Raw genomic sequence first — 19567 nt, 5'->3', positions numbered from 1 at the left:
TTTCTCTCCAATTTATGCTTTGGCCACAAATGAGTACAGGATGAGTCAACACATTATTTGGGTATACGATAACAGAATTTGGACTTTTAAAAGTGAGATTTTCCCTGGACAGTTACTTTAGACACACAGTTCAACGATGGAAAATGTATCTGCTTGAAAATATTTTGGTTATAGTGACACCTTGATTGGAGATATTCATCAGTTTTGCTGGATCCCAAAAGAAAGATACAAAGAGGAGCAGGACTGATGCAGAACTAAACCAAAAGACAGCAACTGTATTGCTTTTGCGGTTCTACAATTGCAGCCAGGCTCCGGGGATGGAATGCAAATATATATTTTTTTCTGCATGCAGGAAGTATGCTGGACTCTCATCGACATACATACACTATACTGTATATATTTGTTTGAGTAGCTTTTTCCAAATCAAATGCAAGCAGTCTCGAGTGAGCATTTCCAAATATGTGTTCATCCAGTATGATTCCCCTAGCAGGCTCAAAAGGTACCCCTGGTAAACAGAGGAGCTGTAGGAGGAGGTGCAGGATGATTTAAGATGGGAGTTGAGTTGGCTCGTAAACACAGCTCCAACCAACACACATTTGGAAAAGACTGAATCCATGAGAGGATTCCTTACGATTTCACCTTTCAGTACCTGTCACGTTCTGACCATAGAAAGCCTGTATTTTCTATGGTAGAGTAGGTCAGGGCGTGACTAGGGGTTTTAGTCTAGTTTATTATTTGTATGTGGTGTTCTAGGTTTCATTTTCTATGTTGGTGTTTGTGTATGATTCCCAATTAGAGGCAGCTGGTAATCGTTGTCTCTAATTGGGGATCATACTTAAGTTGCATTTTTCCACCTGTGGGTTATGGGATATTGTTTATGTTTAGTTGCCTGTTAGCACTGCATTGTTAGTCACGTTTCCTTTATTCTTTATTTGTTTTGTCTTTGCTAAAGTTTCACTTTATTCTTTAATAAATATGTGGAATCATATACGCTGCGCCTTGGTCCGACCATGATTCCAACGATCGTGACAGAATATCCCATCAACAAAGGACCAAGCAGCGTGCCCGAGAGGAGATGGCATCCTGGTCTTTGGAGGAGATCAGGGAGAGAATATCCTGTACTTGGGACGAAATAATGGCAGGAGAGAAGAGCCTGCCATGGAAGCATGCGGAAGTAGTGAAGGAGGGACAGCGACGAAGTCGGGGAGGTAGGCCACAGAAACCCCAATCATTTTTTGGGGGGGAGGCACATGGAGCAGTCGACGGAGCCGAGGAGTGAGCCAGAGCCAGTCTGGGAGAAGAGGGAGAATCTGGAGGAGAGAGAAATGGGAGAATTGTTGAGTTGGTGGAGGATGCACGGTTTTTGCCCTAAGGAACGTGTTGTCAGTTTGGTGCCACCTGAGTCAGCTCCCCGTACTCATCCTGAGAAGTGTGTTAAATTTCCGGAACAATTGATGTCGGCTATACGCACCAGGTCTCCAGTGCTCCTTCACAGCCCAGTACATCCTGTGCCAGCTCCACGCACTTGCCGTGCGAAGTGTGTTAAAGTTCCGGTACCATTGATGCCGGTTATACGCACCAGGTCTCCAGTACGTCTCCACAGCCGGGTACGTCCTGTGCCTGCTCCTCGCACTCTCCCTCAAGTGCGTGTCCCCAGTCCGGTACGTCCTATGCCTGCTCCTCACACTCTCCCTCAAGTGCACTTTCCCAGTCAGGTGCGTCCTGTTCCTGCTCCTCGCGCTCGCCCTGAGGTGAGTGTCACCATCCTGGTACCACCAGTGTCGGCCCCACGCACCAAGCTTCCGGCGACGATTCCCAGTCCAGAGCTTCCGGTGACAGTTCCCAGTCCAGAGCTTCTGGGGACAGTTCCCAGTCCAGAGCTTCCGGGGAAATTTCCCAGTCCAGAGCTTCCGGCGACGTTTCACAGTCCAGAGCTTCCGGCGATGTTTCACAGTCTGGAACCTCCTGAGATGTTCCACAATCCGGAACCTCCTGAGACGTCCACGGTCCGGATCTCCTGAGACAGTCCACGGTCCGGTGACTAGGGGTTTTAGTCTAGTTTATTATTTCTATGTGGGGTTCTAGGTTTCATTTTCTATGTTGGTGTTTGTGTATGATTCTCAATTAGAGGCAGATGGTAATTGTTGTCTCTAATTGGGGATCATACTGAAGATGCATTTTCCCACCTGTGGGTTATGGGATATTGTTTATGTTTATTTGCCTGTTAGCACTGCATTGTTAGTCACGCTTTGTTTATTCTTTATTTGTTTTGTCTTCGCTAAAGTTTCACTTTATGCTTTAATAAATATGTGGAACTCTACATACGCGATCATCCTTGGTGCGACCATCATTCCAACGATCGTGACAGTACCTCAAGGAAGTGTGTTGTACTCGTTATGTTTGACCATAGCTTTATTTGAAACTATTTTATGAGTTGGGCAGTCCCACTCCTTTTGTATCTTATGAAGAGATACAGTGTTGGAAAGACGGGGAGGATAGAAGGGTGAGTCAAAGGGCAGTTGTCTGGATCGGAACCTATGCTGACTCTGGCAGACTGTGTGCTGGGCTCAGCTGTTCTAACCCACGGACCACACAGGCCACTCCATTAGATTTTTAGCTTCATCCAATCCACCATATATAAAGATTTTTTTTTTTGTCACAAAATGCTAAGATTATCTATAAAAATTACTTTTTAAAAATGAATCTAGAGTAAGAAGAAAAAACAAGAACGTTTAGAAGATTAATGTCAACCTGGACACAAGGGTAGATGTAACATAGTATGTTATCTAACCCTTTTGTGTACCAAGTAGGTGCAAAGTAGCTAAAAAGTAGTAAGTCATTCAAAGTTGCTAATCAGCTAAAATCTTAAAGTTTGCAATGATGAGATTCAAACACGCAACCCTTGGGTTACTAGTCATTCATGTTGTAAGCCTACCCATCCACCCCGACCAACGACCCTATTTTCCTGTATTTAAATTAACTCTAAAATGATACCAATATAGGTTGTCCATATTAGGACAGCATCAGTCTCATCGGGACTTGTTTGAATCTCAGCAAGATTTGCTGAAATTTAGGCTCTTTAATGATGGACAACATACTCTGTAATACGACAATAGACCATAGACCACAGCCCACTGAATTTCTCTGCTTACTGTACAGTTATTATACAAAGCCACATCCATGGTGTCCATATAACGACAGCCTTCCTCTCTGTCATAAGGCATATGATAATCAGTCATTATGAATGGTGGTGCTGGTCATTACCAAACAGGCAGGGTATGGATGGAGGCTGCATTAAAATCTTAAAATACATTGGGAAGACATTTGGTTTATATATGACATACTTTGTTTATATTGAGGTCATGATTTTCAATTAGATCATCAACAAATGCCTTACTAATGACTGGAAAGTGTTACCCAACTGAGTCATCTAGTGGGAGAGGTATGAAGATCCCTGGTTGACTGTTTGTTGTATGAGCTAATGCTTCACTGTGAGGATGTTGGGGTGGCAGGTAGCCTAGTGGTTAGAGCGTTGGACTAATAACTGGAAGGTTGCTAGATCGAATCCCCCCAGCTGACAAGGTAAAAATCTGTTGTTCTGCCCCTGAACGAGGCAGTTATAACCCACTGTTCCTATGATGTCATTGTAAATAAGAATTTGACTTGACTAGTTAAGTAAAATTAATATTGATTTTGCACTGAAACATACAGGCCCTGATTAGTTCATATCATATTGAGTTATATTGACCAATAGTAATTATCTGAAGAAGTCATAGTACAGTAGGACCTCATAGACACAAATCTTAATGTTACAGATTGATCACTCAACTGAACTGGCAATATCAAACTGGGATATGTCAAAGAAAACACGTCTAAATATGCAATAAATATATCTTTTCTAAAGGTTTATGCGTTTTTAAGTGAAATTCAAAGTTACAGATTTCTATGTTCCAAATAACCTCCATTCCCGAGTGCATATCTTCAAGATCCTCCTATAGTTTTTTTTTAGTTGTACCTTTATTTAACTAGGCAAGTCAGTTAAGAACAAATTCTTATTTTCAATGACGGCCTAGGAACTGTGGGTTAACTGCCTGTTCAGGGGCAGAAGGACAGATTTGTACCTTGTCAGCTCAGGGATTTGAACTTGCAACCTTCCGGTTACTAGTCCAACACTCTAACCACTAGGCTACCCTGTCACCCCAGTTAAACAGAACCACCTAATCATCTCTTTTCAAGCTAAATAGTACAATTTGAGACAGAACAATGTGTCTCACTAAAAACGGTGGGCACTGAGTAACTGTAACCACAGAGGCGACAGACAGAAAAAAGTAACTTTATCTTTATCCCTGTCATTCAGTAGTCAAATCACAGTACACAAAAATGCTGGATTTACAGAGCTCCAGTGTAAACAACACAATATCAGCTAAGTATGGCAAGCCACAAAAATGAGAACATCTCCGGCAGCAATAACACTGTATTTGGCTCCACAGCTATCTGCTCACACACACACGATCAAGCTGCAAGTGTCACACATTGAATGGGAAAGTACAGATGTCCTTGACCATAAGAAAGAAACCAACAGTTTGTGAGTGAACAAAGCATTTGATACGTTAGCTCAAGTGAAGTAGTACAACAGTATGACACATCCACTTCTCCATGCATTTATCTGTGACCTGTGACTCAGTAGTGAACTTTCACAAGGCATACATCAAAAAGGCAAAACATCTCCGTTAGTCCAAAGTAAAGGAGCAAAATATAGAATATACTTAGATAACCAAAATGTATAATCCATTGAGTATTAAAGTAGTCCAAGTGTAGAGATATTAGACCTGCAGGTCAGTCCTTCAGTCAGTTGGCAAGGTGTTCCTTTTCATTACACAGCCTGCCGCTCCCTCCATCTTTCCTCAGAGGTTTCATTATCCATCTAAGGTTTTTTTCTCCCGCGGATACAAGAAATGCCTCTGGCAGTTTTTAACAATACCACTTTGTGCTTCAAACCCCAACTGGGCAGCTGAACATAGTCCCAACAGTTTGTCTTTTTAGATGATAAACAGCAACTTTTTTACAATACTGGAATTATTCCACACAGATGTGTGAATAATACCTACATCTGCACGTTTTGAGGAAGTCCACTAGTCGAAACAGAATAGGGGTCAACAGCAGAGCAATGTTCATTGAGAAAATGGACATTGATTGGCATCTTTTTCGACCAATTGTGGCTCTCAAGGTTATGATGTTCTTTAGATGATTTTTTTGTTGATGAGCTTGTTTCAAGGAGAATGCAGTCTATCCCATGTAATCAAAAGAACATGTACTGTGTGTATGTAAAAAGTATGGTACGTACAGTGTCCATATTAGTAGAGGACCAGAGTACAAACCAAACAAAAATATAGCACTGTACACCGGTCAGGCAGTGTTCCTCAGAGTGTCCAAAGGTGCTATCCTCGACCCATCCTGTCCGATCCATCCATACTGTAACTCCTTCTGCCATTACACATGGGTCTGCATGCGTTTCTGCAGCGGCCGCGTCAGGTCTGAGTTCTGCGAGGACGACTGCGAGTAGTGGGAGGAGGAGGAGGCGGCCGAGGCCTTGCTGTCCTTGTCAAACTGCACGTAGCCGTCCTGTTTGCTGTAGCTGCTCACGCTGCTGTCGCACTGCGTGTCGATGAAGGAGCTGGAGTCGCTGAGCGAGCCCCGCTGGAACTCACGCTCACACAGCTCGATGGAGCTACTGCCCATGCCTAGCACGAAACGCTGGCTGTAGTCGTACAGGCGGTTGGGCCCGGCACCCAGCGTGCTGTAGATGTTGGTGAAGGACATGCCTGTGGGCACACGTTGCTTGCCCATGGTGGCTGAAGAGGAAGCCGAAGGGTTCCGGACTTCTGCGCCGCCGGTCTGGCTGGGGGCCATTGACATAGTCGGGGTGCCATGGTGCTCTTTGAAAGTATTGACGCTGTAGTAGCCATTTGTTGGATCCTTGTGGAGGAGACGGGGAAAAGACATAAACAGATGTGTTAATGTTAGGACAGGAGACATAAAATGGAAGGCATGTCAGTGCAGTGCAGTTACTATTTTGGTAGTTGTTATTGTGATTAAATCGATAACTCACTGAAAGATTAATGATTACAGTTTGAAAGAGGCACATCTGTTTCTTTATCTGTGTCATCATCAGTCAAACAGGGGAAATGTCAAACAGCACCATCTAATTTCTTCATTTTCTCTTTTCATGATCCAGACATCTGCTCTCATTTTAACAGGAGAGAGTTAGGTTTCTATTATAAATAGCCTACATGTACTTAATGATGAAATATAAATACTCAGAGGCACCATCTATAGTGCCTTCAGAAAGTATTCACACCCCTTGGATTTTTACACATTTTGTTCTGTTAAATTGATTAAATGTAGATGTTGTGACACTGATCTACACACAATACCCCCCCAACATAATTTATTTTTTACAAATTAATAAAACATTTAAAGCTGAAATGTCTTGCGTCAATTATTCAACCCCTTTGTTATGGCAAATCTAAATATGTTGAGTAAATATTTGCTTAACATGTCATATTAAAAGTTGCATGGACTCACTTTGTGTGTACTAATAGTAGTTAACATTATTTTTTTTAATGATTACCCCATCTCTGTAACCCCACACATACAGTTAATTGTAAGGTCCCTAAACTAAGTAGTGCATTTTACGCACAGATTCAACCACATAGATCAGGGAGATTTTCAAATGCCTCACAAAGAAGGGCACCTATTAGTAGAGGAGTAAAAATTAAAACAGACACTGAACATCCCTTTGAGCATAGTAAAGTTATTAATTATGCTTTGGATGGTGTATCAATACACCCAGTCCATACAAAAATACAGGCATCCTTCCTAACTCAGTTGCCATAGAGGAAGAAAACCGCTTAAGGATTTCACCACCAGGCCCATGGTGATTTTGAAACAGTTACAGAGTTTTAATGGCTGTGATAGGAGAAAACTGAGGATGGGACAATTACGTTGTAGTTACTTTACAATCCTAACCTAAATGACAGAGTGAAAAGAAGTCTATACAGAATAAAACAAATATTCCAAAACACTCATCCTGTTTGCAATAAGGCACAAGTAATACTGCAAAAAATGTGGTAAAGAAATGAACTTTTTGTCCTGATACAAAACATTTGCTTGTGGCAAATCCAACACAACACATCACTGAGTACCACTCTTTATATTTTTAAGCATGGTGGTGGCTGCATCATGTTATGCATATCAAATTAAATAAAATGTTATTTGTCACATGCACCAAATACAACAGGTATAAACCTTACCGTGAAATGCTTACTTACAAGCCCTTAACCAACAATGAAATTCAAGAAAAAGAGATAAGAAAATATTTACTAAATAAGTAAAAATCTAAAAGTAACACAATGAAATTACTTAACAATAACGAGGCTATATACAGGAGGTACTGTTACCAAGTCAATGTGCAGGGGTACAGGTTAGGGGAGGTAATTTGTACATGTAGGTAAGGGTAAAGTGACAATGCATAGATATGCTTGTAATTGTTAAAGACTAGAGAGTTTATTTTTGAATAAAATGAAATGGAATAGAGCTAAGCACAAGCAAAATCCTAAATGAAAACCTGGTTCAGTCTGCTTTCCAGCAGACACCGGGAGACACATTTACATTTCAGCAGGACAATAACCTAAAACCCAAGGCCTAATATACACTGAAGTTGCTTACCGTGATGACATTGAATGTTCCTGAGTGTCCTAGTTACAGTTTTGACTTGAGTCTGCTTGAAAAACTATGGCACGACTTGAAAATGGCTGTCTAGCAAAGATCAACAACCAACTTGACAGAGCTTGAAAAGTTAAAAAAGAATAATGGGCAAATATTGTACAATCCAGGTGTGCAAAGCTCTTAGAGACTTACCCCAAAATATTCACAGCTGTAATCGCTGCCAAATAGGATTCTAACATGTATTGACTCAGGGGGTTGAATACTTATCTCATCAAGATATATATGTTTTATTTTTCATAAATCAAAAATGAAATTATTGGTGCCCCGTGTGAGGATGTTTCCGTAACTGTTTCTTCAATGAAGAAGTTACATAAAAAGGGAGTAGGGTAAAGTTGCCCTTAGACACCGCTTGGGTCTTGGGTCAGATTTATATTTCCCAACTAATGGTTATGGTTCAGATTGGGGGAGGGGAAATTGATCCTAGATCTGTACCTAGGGGAAACGTCACCCCGAACTGCATAAACAGAGTATAAACTTTGCCAGGCTTCATCATCAGGTATTTATGCCCTAATTCTATGTGGTCTAAAGCTGTGACAAAGCAACACCTATGTTTTCTCATGTATTCCAATACTTGCATTAATGTGACCAAATTCATATCTAAATCAACAGCTATTTATTAGAATGATGAGACATCAAAGAAACAGGCTGATAATTGCAAAGCCAGTTCATTTTCAGTCACAACCTACGTGTGTAAAGTGTTTTCTTCTCTCTTTATGCTACTCCATTTCCTTTCTTGAAATGAACTGATTGTTAGATTCCGGGAGGAGGGAAAAATACTTTGCTTGCCAACATTCAAATGGGTAAAATACAACATTTGCTGTCAGAGCAAGCAGACATCTTTGTCTGTACTTGTGGCTGGAGGCTATTACAAAGAACTCTATTAGCGATGGCATGACAGAAAGGGTAGGTCCCTCAAGCGGCGGAATCTCAAGGGTGGGAATTGAATTCGCAGGATGACATCAGGAAGAGGAAGCTCTATGAGAATATACTGTATATTAGCGGTTCACATCTGACCGGAGAGATGGAGAAGGTAACACATCTGACGTGAGAGAAGGAAAAGATAACACGTCTGACCTGAGAGATGGAGAAGGGGTCGCCTCACAGATAAGAGTCAGAGTCAAAGAGTCAGAGTTAAGCCTTTGAATGTGAAAGTGTAGGTCTGGCTTCCTAGAAGTTCCAATATCCCACATTATATTTGCATATCAGTGCTTTAAGGGATAGTTAATCTAAAATAAGGGATTGAGTGTGGCGCCGACAGACATGGAAGCTCTGCCTCTAGCTCCTAAGCGACTTTGCAGTATTATTATTGTTATTTCTTACATTACTAGCCCAGAATGTTTTTTGTGAACTTTTGGATATCAGAGCGACGGTAACGCACCAGCACTCTGACCAGAAATAGGACTTTCCCAAACTGGATCTGTTTGGCAATTTTAACAAAGCAAATATGAGGAAAATGCTACCGAAATTCTGCCAACACATTGCTTGTAGTAGTCGCGCTTCAAAAACTCTCTACCATTGTTACTCTCCCTTCCGGGATGGCTAAAAGGCCCTCCTCCGCCCTCCCTTCGGAAAATCAGATCACGACTCCATTCTGCTCCTCCCTTCCTATAAGCAGAAACTCAAACAGGAAGTATCCGTGCTAAGGTCTATTCAACATTGGTTTGATGAATTGGAATCCATGCTTCAAGATTGTTTTGATCACGTGGACTGGGATATGTTCCGGGTTGCCTCTGAGAATAACATTGACGCATACACTGACACAGTGACTGAGTTCATCAAGAAGTGTATAGGGGATGTTGTTCCCACTGTAACTATTTAAACTTAACCAAATCAAAAACTGTGGATAGATGGCAACGTTCGCGCAAAACTAAAAGCAAGAAAAACTGCATTTAACCACTGCAAGGTGACTGGGAATACGATTGAATACAAATAGTGCAGTTATGCCCTCCATAAGGCAATCAAACAGGCGAAAAGTCAGTACAGAGACAACGTGGAGTTGAAATTCAACAGCACAGACAGGGGACGAATGTGGCAGGGACTCCAGACAATCACAGATTACAAAGGGAAAACCAGCCACGTTCCAGACACTGATGTCTTGCCCCCGGACAAGCTAAACACCTTCTTCGCCCACTTTGGGGATAGTACAATGTCACCAATGCAAGCCGCTCTCAAGGACTGTGGTCTCTCGTTCTCCGTGGCCAACGTGAGTAAAACATTTGAGCGTGTCAACCCTCGCAAGGCTGCCGGCCCAGATGGCATCCCTAGCTGCGTCCTCAGAGCATGCTCAGACCAGCTGGCTGGAGTGTTTATGGACATATTCAATCTCTCTCTATCCCAGTCTGCTGTCCTCACTTGCTTCAAGATGTCTACCATTGTTCCTGTACCCAACAAAGCAAATGTAATTAAACTAAATGACCTTTGCACCGTAGCACTCACTTCTTTCACCATGAAGTGCTTTGAGAGGCAAGTTAAGAACCATATCCCCTCCACCTTAAATGACACCCTAGACCTACTTAAATTTGCATACCACCCAAATAGATCCACAGACGTTGCAATCGCCATCGCCATCGCTCTGCACACTACCCTATCCCATCCGGAAAGGAGGAATACCTATGTAAGAGTGCTGTTTATTGACTACACCTCAGCCTTCAACATCATAGTATCCTCTAAGCTCATCATTAAGCTTGGGGCCCTAAGAATGAACCCCGCCCTGTGCAACTGTGTCTAGGACTATCTGACGGGCTGCCCCCAGGTGGTGAAGGTAGGAAACAACACCTCCACTATGCTGATCCTCAACATAGGGTCCCACAAGGGTGTGTGCTCCACCCCCTCCTGTACTCCCAGTTCACCCATGACTGTGTGTCACGTTCATCATAAGGAGTAGACCAAGATGCAGCGTGGTATGTTTCCATCCTTTATTTTGGAATAGAAAACTTCAAAGAACAAAACAACAAAGCGAACAAACAAAACGTGAAGCTATAATAATGCTCACAGGCAACTATACATAGACAAGATCCCAAAAAGCACAATGGGGAAATGGCTACCTAAATATAATCCCCAATCAGAGACAACGATACACAGCTGCCTCTGATTGGGAACCATACCAGGCCAACATAGATATACAATTCCCCTAGATAACCCACCCTTAATCACACCCCGACCTAACCAACTTAGAGAATATACAGCTCTCTATGGTCAGGGCGTGACACTGTGTGGCCACACATTCCTCCAACTCATCATCAAGTTTGCAGATAACACAGCAGTAATAGGCCTGATTACCAACAATGATGAGACAGCTTATAGGCAGGAGGAAAATAACTTCTCCCTCAATGTCAACAAAAGGAAGGAACTGAATGTGGACAGCAGAGGTAGCACACTTACATCCACATCGACGGGGCCGCAGTGGAGCAGGTGAAAAGCTTCAAGTTCCTCGGCGTACATATCACTGAAAATCTGAAACGGCCCACCCACACAGACAGTGTGGTGAAGAAGGTGCAACAGCAGCTCTTCAACCTTAGGAGGCTGAAGACATTTGGCTTGGCCCCTAAGACCAAGCTATTACATGTGCACCATTGAGAGAATCCTGTCGGGTTGTATCACCGCCTGGTACGGCAACTGCACCACCCGCAACCGCAAGGCTCTCCAGAAGGTGGTGAAGTCTGTCCAACGAATCACCGGGGACACACTGCCTGCCCTCCAGAACACCTACAGCACCCAATGTCACAGGAAGGACAAAAAGATGGCGCACCGCCTGTTCACCCCGTTATCAACCAGAAGGCGAGGTCATTACAGGTTCATCAAAGCTGGGGCAGAGAGACTGAATTAACAGCTTCTATCTCAAGGCCATCAGGCTGTTAAATAGCCATCACTAGATGACCTCCACCCAGTATCCTGCCCTGAACATATGTAAAATGGCTATCTTAGTTAGCGGTGCGCGCTAAATAGCGTTTCACATCCATTACACATAGTCACTGAATATAGTAACTGTCACTAGCCGGCTACACCACCCGGTTACTCAAACCTGCACCTAAGAGGCTGCTGCCCTATGAAATAAGTGGTCAAGTAAATAAAGGAACACTGGTCACCTTAATAATGTTGACATACTGTTTTACTAATTTCATATGTATATACTGTATTCTAGTCGATGCCATCCTATTCAACTATTGCTGTATAATACTATTCTATCCTATGTATTCAATTCAACTAAATATTCTATCCACATGCTGTCCATAATGTCTACACATCCCATTACATATATACAGCACCTGTCAAAAGTTTGGACACCCCTACTCATTCAAGGGTTTTTCTTACTTTAAAAAAAACTATTTTCCACATTGTAGAATAATAGTGAAGACATCACAACTGTGAGATAACACATGAATCGTTTGGTAACCAAAAAAGTGTTCAACAAATCAAAACGTTTTTTGTTGTTGAGATTCTTCAAAGTAGCCAACCTTTGCCTTGATGACAGCTTTGCACACTCTTGGCATTCCCTCAACCAGATTCATGAGGTAGTCTCCTGGAATGCATTTCAATTAACATGTGTGCCTTGTTAAAAGTTAATTGTTGGAATTTCTTTCCTTCTTAATTAATGCATTTGAGCCAATCAGTTGTGTTGTGACAAGGTAGGGGTGGTATACAGAAGATAGCCCTATTTGGTAAAATATCAAGTCCATATTATGGCAAGAACAGCTCAAATAAGCAAAGAGTAACGACAGACCATTTTAAGACATGAATGTCAGTCAATCCAGAAACTTTTAAGAACTTTAAAAGTTTCTTCAAGTGCAGTCGCAAAAACCATCAAGTGCTCTGATGAAACTGGGTCTCATTTGGACCGCCACAGGAAAGGAAGATAAAGAGTTACCTCTGCTGCAGAGGATAGGTTCATTAGATTTACCAGCCTCAGAAATTGCAGCCAAATAAATGCTTCCCAGAGTTCAAGTAACAGACACATCTCAACATCTACTGTTCAGAGGAGACTGTGTGAATCAGGCCTTCATGGTTGAATTGCTGCAAAGAAACCACTACTAAAGGACACCAATAAGAAGAAGAGACTTGCTTGAGCCAATAAACATGAGCAATGGACATTAGACTGGTGGAAATCTGTCCTTTGGTCTGACGAGTCCAAATTTGAGATTTTTGGTTCCAACCGACGCAGAGTAAGTGAATGGATGATCTCCATATGTGTGGTTCCCATCGTTAAGCATGGAGGAGGAGGCGTGATGGTGTGTGGGTGCTTTACTGATGACACTGTCTGTGATTTATTTAGGATTCAAGGCACACTTAACCAGCATGGCTAGCACAGCATTCTGCAGCGATACGCCAACCCATCTGGTTTGTGTTTAGTGGGGCTATCATTTGTTTTTCAACAGGACAATGACCCAAAATACACCTCCAGACTGTGTAAGGGCTATTTGACCAAGAATAAGAGTGATGGAATGCTGCATCAGATGACCTGGCCTCCACAAATTGTTAATTTTTTATTTCACCTTTATTTAACCAGGTAGGCCATTTGAGAACAAGTTCCCATTTACAACTGCGACCTGGTCAAGATAAAGCAAAGCAGTGCGACAAAAAACAACAACACAGAGTTACACATGGAATAAACAAAAGTACAGTCAATAACACAATAGAAAAATCTATATACAGTGTGTGCAAATGGCGTAAGGAGGTAAGGCAATAAATAAGCCATAGTAGCAAAGTAATTACAATTTTGCAAATTAAGACTGGAGTGATAGATGTGCAGATGATGATGTGCAAGTAGAAATACTGGTGTGCAAAAGAGCAAAAAAAAGTCAATAAAAACCATATGGGGATGAGGTAGGTAGTTGGATGGGCTATTTACAGATGGGCTGTGTATATATTATATTATATTATATTATATTATATATATATATATATAATGTTCATTTTACCTTCAGGTGCCTCCAGAAGTTGTTCATGCCAATCAGATTAGATTGGTGCATCCCAATAATACATAATTTATCCTGAAGTGTACACTTGTTCACTACTTCCCACAAATCTGAAAGCATTGGATTGCTGGAGATATGGGCCAGTGAAAGTTTCCACCATATTTTATTTCAAATCAGTGAAGGGAAGTGAACAAGTGCACACTTTAGGAGGAAGGAGAGATAATTGGGGGACATAGCCAATAATTTCTCATGTTTGAATTGAAGAGATTGCCTCCAATTTAGACGTTCAATTCAGAAACTCTAACGTGGTTGCGGATGCCTAATGGAATTTAGAATGAATTAAGAACCACTCTACCTGCTTTTGACGTTTCTCCTCAATCCCTTTGAAATTCAATCACTCGTCCATTCTTTAATCTGCATATTTCTACTTTCAGTTATATATAATGAAAATTAAGGGTTATAAGCGGGAGAGTGGTCTATCTATAATAGGGAAAACAAAATATACACAACGAAGGATTTGCAGGTACTCCCTTCTACTCTACCTTGACTTGCTCATGGGTATCTTAATAGGCAGCCTTGTTTCATGCAACTCCTACTGGTTATTTTCAGAACACTCCAGTACTGTAGATCTAGAGAAATTCTCCTTAGAATATATGTGGATTGTGACTGAAATAAGATTCCTTACATATGAGCAGAACATCAATAAGCCATTCTGTGTGGAAAAAGAAGAAGAAACAGAATAGGAGTACTAACTGAATAGAATACATGTTCCTCCTAGAACTAGAATACGGTGTACATTTTAAGACATTCCTGATGCTGTATCACTGCCCCATGTATGCCTGGCTCTGTGCCCACTTTAATGTGCTAGAGAAGAAACAGAATAGGAGTACTAACTGAATGTTTTTTCTTGAACTGTAGTGCAGTGTACAGTGCACATTTTAGGACATTCCTACTAATGCTGTGTCACTGCCTTGTGTATGCCTGGCTCTATGCCCACCTTAATGTGCTGGAACTCCTTCTCTTCCTCTTGTAGGACTTCCAGCTGCTTCAGCACAGACTCCTGTGCCTGGAAGTCCCCACGCTCAATCTGAGACACCAAGGGGGCAGACATGTCACTGAATGGCTGTTTGATATTTTTGTACTATCAGCGGTGTAGTGTAGGGGAAACGCATGCAAACACTGTTTTTATTTGGTTAATAGCATTTACATGCATATTTACGTTAAATAAGCATGGTTGTCTGTTTTCAGGGTTAACCCACTTTTATTTTTTAATGCTACATCCCTGAGTAAAATGCCATGTCTAAATTAGAGCTTTGGGTTACTGTGTTTGCAGTAAGTCTGTAGATAGATGTACTGTAGAATGAAAAATGTTATTCAATGAACTGTTGATTAGAACATTTTCAATCAATTCAGATGTACTATCGATGGACTCGTAAATTACATGCGGAGAGGAGAGAAGAGTAGCGTTCAACTCACCATCATCTGCTTGATTGCTGTGTGCTCCTCTGTTTCCCGCGCTGAGTTGTGATCCTTGTGAACAATCTCCACCCGGATGTCGTTTTTTGCCAAACCCACTCCTTTGAGGTCTGTAGAGAGACAGGGAAACTGATTGGCACCACTGACAGAAGTCCTCTGGCACCGCATCATACCACATCCGAGCGGCATTAAAAGCTGTGGCCCCTTAGATCTCTTGATGGGAGCTTGGAGAGTCCCTTAGCTCCACAGCCAGACCACAGACAGCATCAGCATCATAACATGTTCTTTGGTGGACTGGAACTATTCTACACTCCCACAGAAGTCACAGCTCATTACAAAACTGGGTTCTGCTTTATTTGAAGTGTATCTTATGTAGGCTTCATAAGCACTGCATAAATGGGTCACAAATCATCTATAACCATATTCCATGCTCTATAAAATATTAATAAATATGAACAAATACATTGGTGGGTATGTCACCCAGTTAAGCCACATTATGAATCTTTATAGAACATGATATAGGCTTAAAAAAATGAGCAACCCTTCAGTGCTAGGGCTATGTGTGCCAAAGAATACATTGAATACATGCATAATGCTTAACTCCTAACCATAAATACTCATGTGTGTAAATATTAACCACCGGCAGTTGACACAGGGTATGCCAGAAGCATTTATGAATGATTCGATTATAAGGTGTCATGTGCTGCTTATTTATGTGTTATGGACATTATATAGGGCACTGTATACCTGAGTGTCACTGAAATTGATGATAACTTTCATATACAATCATATCCTTATGTTGGCAGGATCTGTATTCCTTAAACAGACAGCAGTGACTGCTGTCATTCATGGACATTATACACATTAATATTTCTGTAGCACTTATGCATGGCACTAGTGAAATACACTTTATCGACAGCCTATGATATGGTAAGATCATATACAAGGGTTACTTACTCTCTGTTTTAATTTTGCTTGCCAGGTCTCTCTGGCGAGAGGAGATGGATACGGGTAAGGAGGACATGACGAGGTGAACGTCTTCTGTGGTAAACAACAACAACAACAACATGGTTAACAGCAGTCTACATTGACCGTATATATATATATATATATATATGAGCGCTGTATCACTACACTCTAACAGCGGCGGTCAGTGCCGTTTAAGATGGGGGAGGACAATGGATGATTCCATTCAACCAGTTCAATGTAACATGGATAGGTTTAGGCTACTACATGATCCTCAACTGTTCCCTATACTCATCATAAGGTTGCTACAACCTAGCCTATGAATGAAAGTTTACAACGTCGGTGCATACAGGTCGAGAGAAACATTTGAGGTGACATGGACATTATATTATTATTGCCTGCATCTAGCTAATATAGGGTTTAATCATTAGTCCAACAGTTGCAAACGAGAGTTTCTATTGGACAAATTCAGGTGTGTTTATCCCCGTATTGTTCTGTTTAAGAAACATTTTGGAAAATAATTGGTGGATTGAATATATCCCCTGTAAATACAGTTCGCTTTTTCATAACAGGCACGTTGTACTCCTTCTCACATCTATGCGCTCTCCTCCTCTCACCTTTGCCCCTTGTCGCTTGTGGATTTCAATGCACTGCATGTGACCAAGCGAAAAAACCTTTCCAAGCCAAACAATATCATAACTGCCACACAGCCTACATTGTTGTCACCATATTAGCTAAAGTAACGTTGTAGTCAACATAGCTAATATAACTAACGCGTTAGTAAAGCTGCTACAATCATGCGGTGACATTACAGTGTACAGTCAGTAAGCAGTTTTGCACTTACAATGGCGGGCCCCGGTGGATATAAATTAGTAAAACCAAAAGCTTACCCTAACTTGGAAGAGTTCCAGTTTTGTGTTGGATAGTCATAGCCAGCTTGCTAACATAGCATCCCTCTGTTTTAGCAGGGTGTTTGAGTAGGCTAAACTAGCTAGCTGCATTTACTAGTTAAGTAAGCAACAGAAAGTGAAAACAAAAATGAAGAAATCTCTCTCTATCTCTCGCTCTCTCTTGGTTCTCCTTCATTTTGGAAGAAATTCATTTGTTCAAAACTGTTCACCTATTGTCTCTCTCTCTCTCTTTGAGTCAACTACTCACAACAATTTTTGCACTGCAGTGCTAGTTAGCTGTATTTTATTCTTTCAGTACTAGAGTCATTCTCCGATCCTTTGATGGAAGCTAGCTGTCCTCCGGCTACACCGTGGTGCTACCCTACACAGTGATGCTGAGGCTACTGTAGACCTTTATTGCAAAGTAGAATGCTTCAATCAAATATTTGGTGAAGTGATTATATTTAGTATAGTTGTATCTAAAAAAAAGATAACTTTTTAAAGTTTTTCAACTTTTATTTTTCTGAAAATCACGAGGAGTATGGTCCTCCCCTTCCTCCTCTGAGGAGCCTTCACGGCACTCCACTGTGTAGGCTGTGTTTTATATCAGATAAGGATATTGCTTTAAAGGAGAAGTTTGCCTTTTTACAACCACATCTCTATTTGTAATGTAAATGGCATGTTATAGAAGGGTACACACACCTTTTTTGTGATTTCACTTTTTTTGTTTTACAGTACTGTACCCCAAACAGCAAATCACCTTCTCATCCTTGTTGTGTAGTATGGGGTCCTGAAAAAACACGAACAAATGCTCCAAAAACACCCAAATACATTATTTTAGAAATGTCAAAGCTCTCAGTATAGTGAGGCAGGTCTTCCGATGTTCTACACATGAAATTGTGTCATTACAAACTTTATCCGCAATGTTATATTCCCTTTTGCACGACTCGAGACGTTTCCCCTATCCAGCTGTTCCATTCTCTGTGTAGCCTGCTGCTACATGCAAGTGCCAAAATAAAGAAAATAGGGCGTTGTGCCACCACAAATGCGTCTTTGGCATATTGTCTGGAACTTCATGTGTGGAAGAACCGCATGCTTTATACTTTATATCCTTTATGTACTCAAGTCTTTCCTTTATTTTAGAAGTTCTTTAAAGATTGGACAGAGAGGTATAGCCCGAGCCGCTACAAAATGGAATATAACGCTGCGGAGAAAGTTTGGAATGACACAATTTCATGTGTACAACATTTAAAGACCTGCATTACTATAATGAGAGCTTTCTTAAATTATGTATTTGGGTGTTTTAGGAGCCATGTTTTTTCAGGCCACAATACTACACAATGTGGATGAGGAAGTGATTTGCTGGTTGGGGTAAGTTTCTCAAAAACGTGAAATCACAAAATGGTGACTGGACCCTTCTATAACATGCCATTGACACAAAAAAATGTGGTTGTAAAAAAATCAAATTCTCCTTTAAGGCACTAGCTCCCATCTAATGAGACATTTATACAATTGGGTGACAGACAGTGTCAAGCAAGAAATACTATGTTAGAATCTAGCTGCAGATAACTCTGAGCTTTCTCGGTCCTAAAATGGGCAATATATAGTATATATGATTTAAAGAGAGGAATAAATATACAAGTACCATAGTTTCAGGTTTAGATTTTTGTCCCATAAAATGTGTCCGGTCAAAGGATTTGACATATGTTCTTACAGTGATGAGTTGATATCCTAAAACCATTAAGCGTAACATTCCAATGCAAATCATTCTAAGCACTACAGAGCATTTTGATCTGCACAGATTGTACATGAAAAAACAACACCATTTGATTGTGAAACCAAGGGTGTATATTGAACACTTTGGCTGTCCCAGAAAGGATAGGTTTTAAAATGCACTTACTCCTCTGGAAGCGTGCACAGCAGAAGGCACCCAATGTGCCCATGAGGACAATGAGGGCGAGGAATGCCCCCACAGCCACTCCTATGATGACAGCCAATCGGATGGACTCTGAGAAGACATGGAGAAAAGACATTGGTACGGTGGCCATATTAGGAGTCCTGATGAGACTGAGGCTGTCCTGATATAGGCATCGTGCAGAGGTGGTTTCGTCATGCAGTTGAACTCGGGTAGGCCTACATCATGTGATATACACCAAGGCTAACACTTACTGTATGTTGAACTGTGTCCTTGCTAATGCAAAGGTGAACACAACTGGTGAATGGTAAATAGTGAAAACCTTTTACAGTACCATTTACAGCACGGACAATCTTGACACCCATTATTTACATTTACTTCAAATGGCTGAGAGGTTTACAGCTTTGTAACAAATGGTGTCCTAAATGTTGTGAATAGGTTTATAGGCTGTAGGGGTTGATTTTTTAAACTAAGCTGTCTCAAAGATGAGTGTATAACCCTGTGGCTAGTCAATGTCTAGTTAATTCATTCAAGAGCATAGTTGACTTTAGTAAGATCTTCCATTTAAATTAATTGCTACAGAATTGGCATTTCGACGATCCCTTTGAAAACAGATAGTT

General features: G+C 41.2%; 1 protein-coding gene across 1 annotated transcript; it reads right to left on the bottom strand.

Moving 5' to 3' along the window:
* Positions 1–4317: 4317 nt before the first annotated feature.
* On the bottom strand, positions 4318–19125 carry LOC135573793 (kin of IRRE-like protein 3). Its single transcript, XM_065023838.1, has 5 exons — positions 18933–19125; positions 16134–16217; positions 15177–15286; positions 14698–14787; positions 4318–5976 (listed from the first exon to the last, which is right to left on the bottom strand). Exons 1-5 carry the CDS (start codon positions 19078–19080, stop codon positions 5491–5493), a joined length of 918 nt encoding a protein of 305 aa, XP_064879910.1. The 5' UTR covers positions 19081–19125; the 3' UTR covers positions 4318–5490.
* Positions 19126–19567: the final 442 nt, after the last annotated feature.

The sequence above is a fragment of the Oncorhynchus nerka genome, linkage group LG10 (genome assembly GCF_034236695.1).
Source record: "Oncorhynchus nerka isolate Pitt River linkage group LG10, Oner_Uvic_2.0, whole genome shotgun sequence".
Lineage (NCBI taxonomy): Eukaryota > Metazoa > Chordata > Actinopteri > Salmoniformes > Salmonidae > Oncorhynchus > Oncorhynchus nerka.
This window is presented reverse-complemented; position numbering and strand designations above follow the sequence as displayed.

Excerpts from the sequence above, each read along its gene's own strand:
- LOC135573793 (XM_065023838.1), bottom strand. The coding sequence starts at position 19,080 with ATGGCCACCGTACCAATGTCTTTTCTCCATGTCTTCTCAGAGTCCATC. Across the intron at positions 16,218-18,932 it reads CTGTGCACGCTTCCAGAGGA|AAGACGTTCACCTCGTCATG; the intron begins GTAAGTGCATTT and ends TGTTTACCACAG. Across the intron at positions 14,788-15,176 it reads CAGCAATCAAGCAGATGATG|ATTGAGCGTGGGGACTTCCA; the intron begins GTGAGTTGAACG and ends TTGGTGTCTCAG.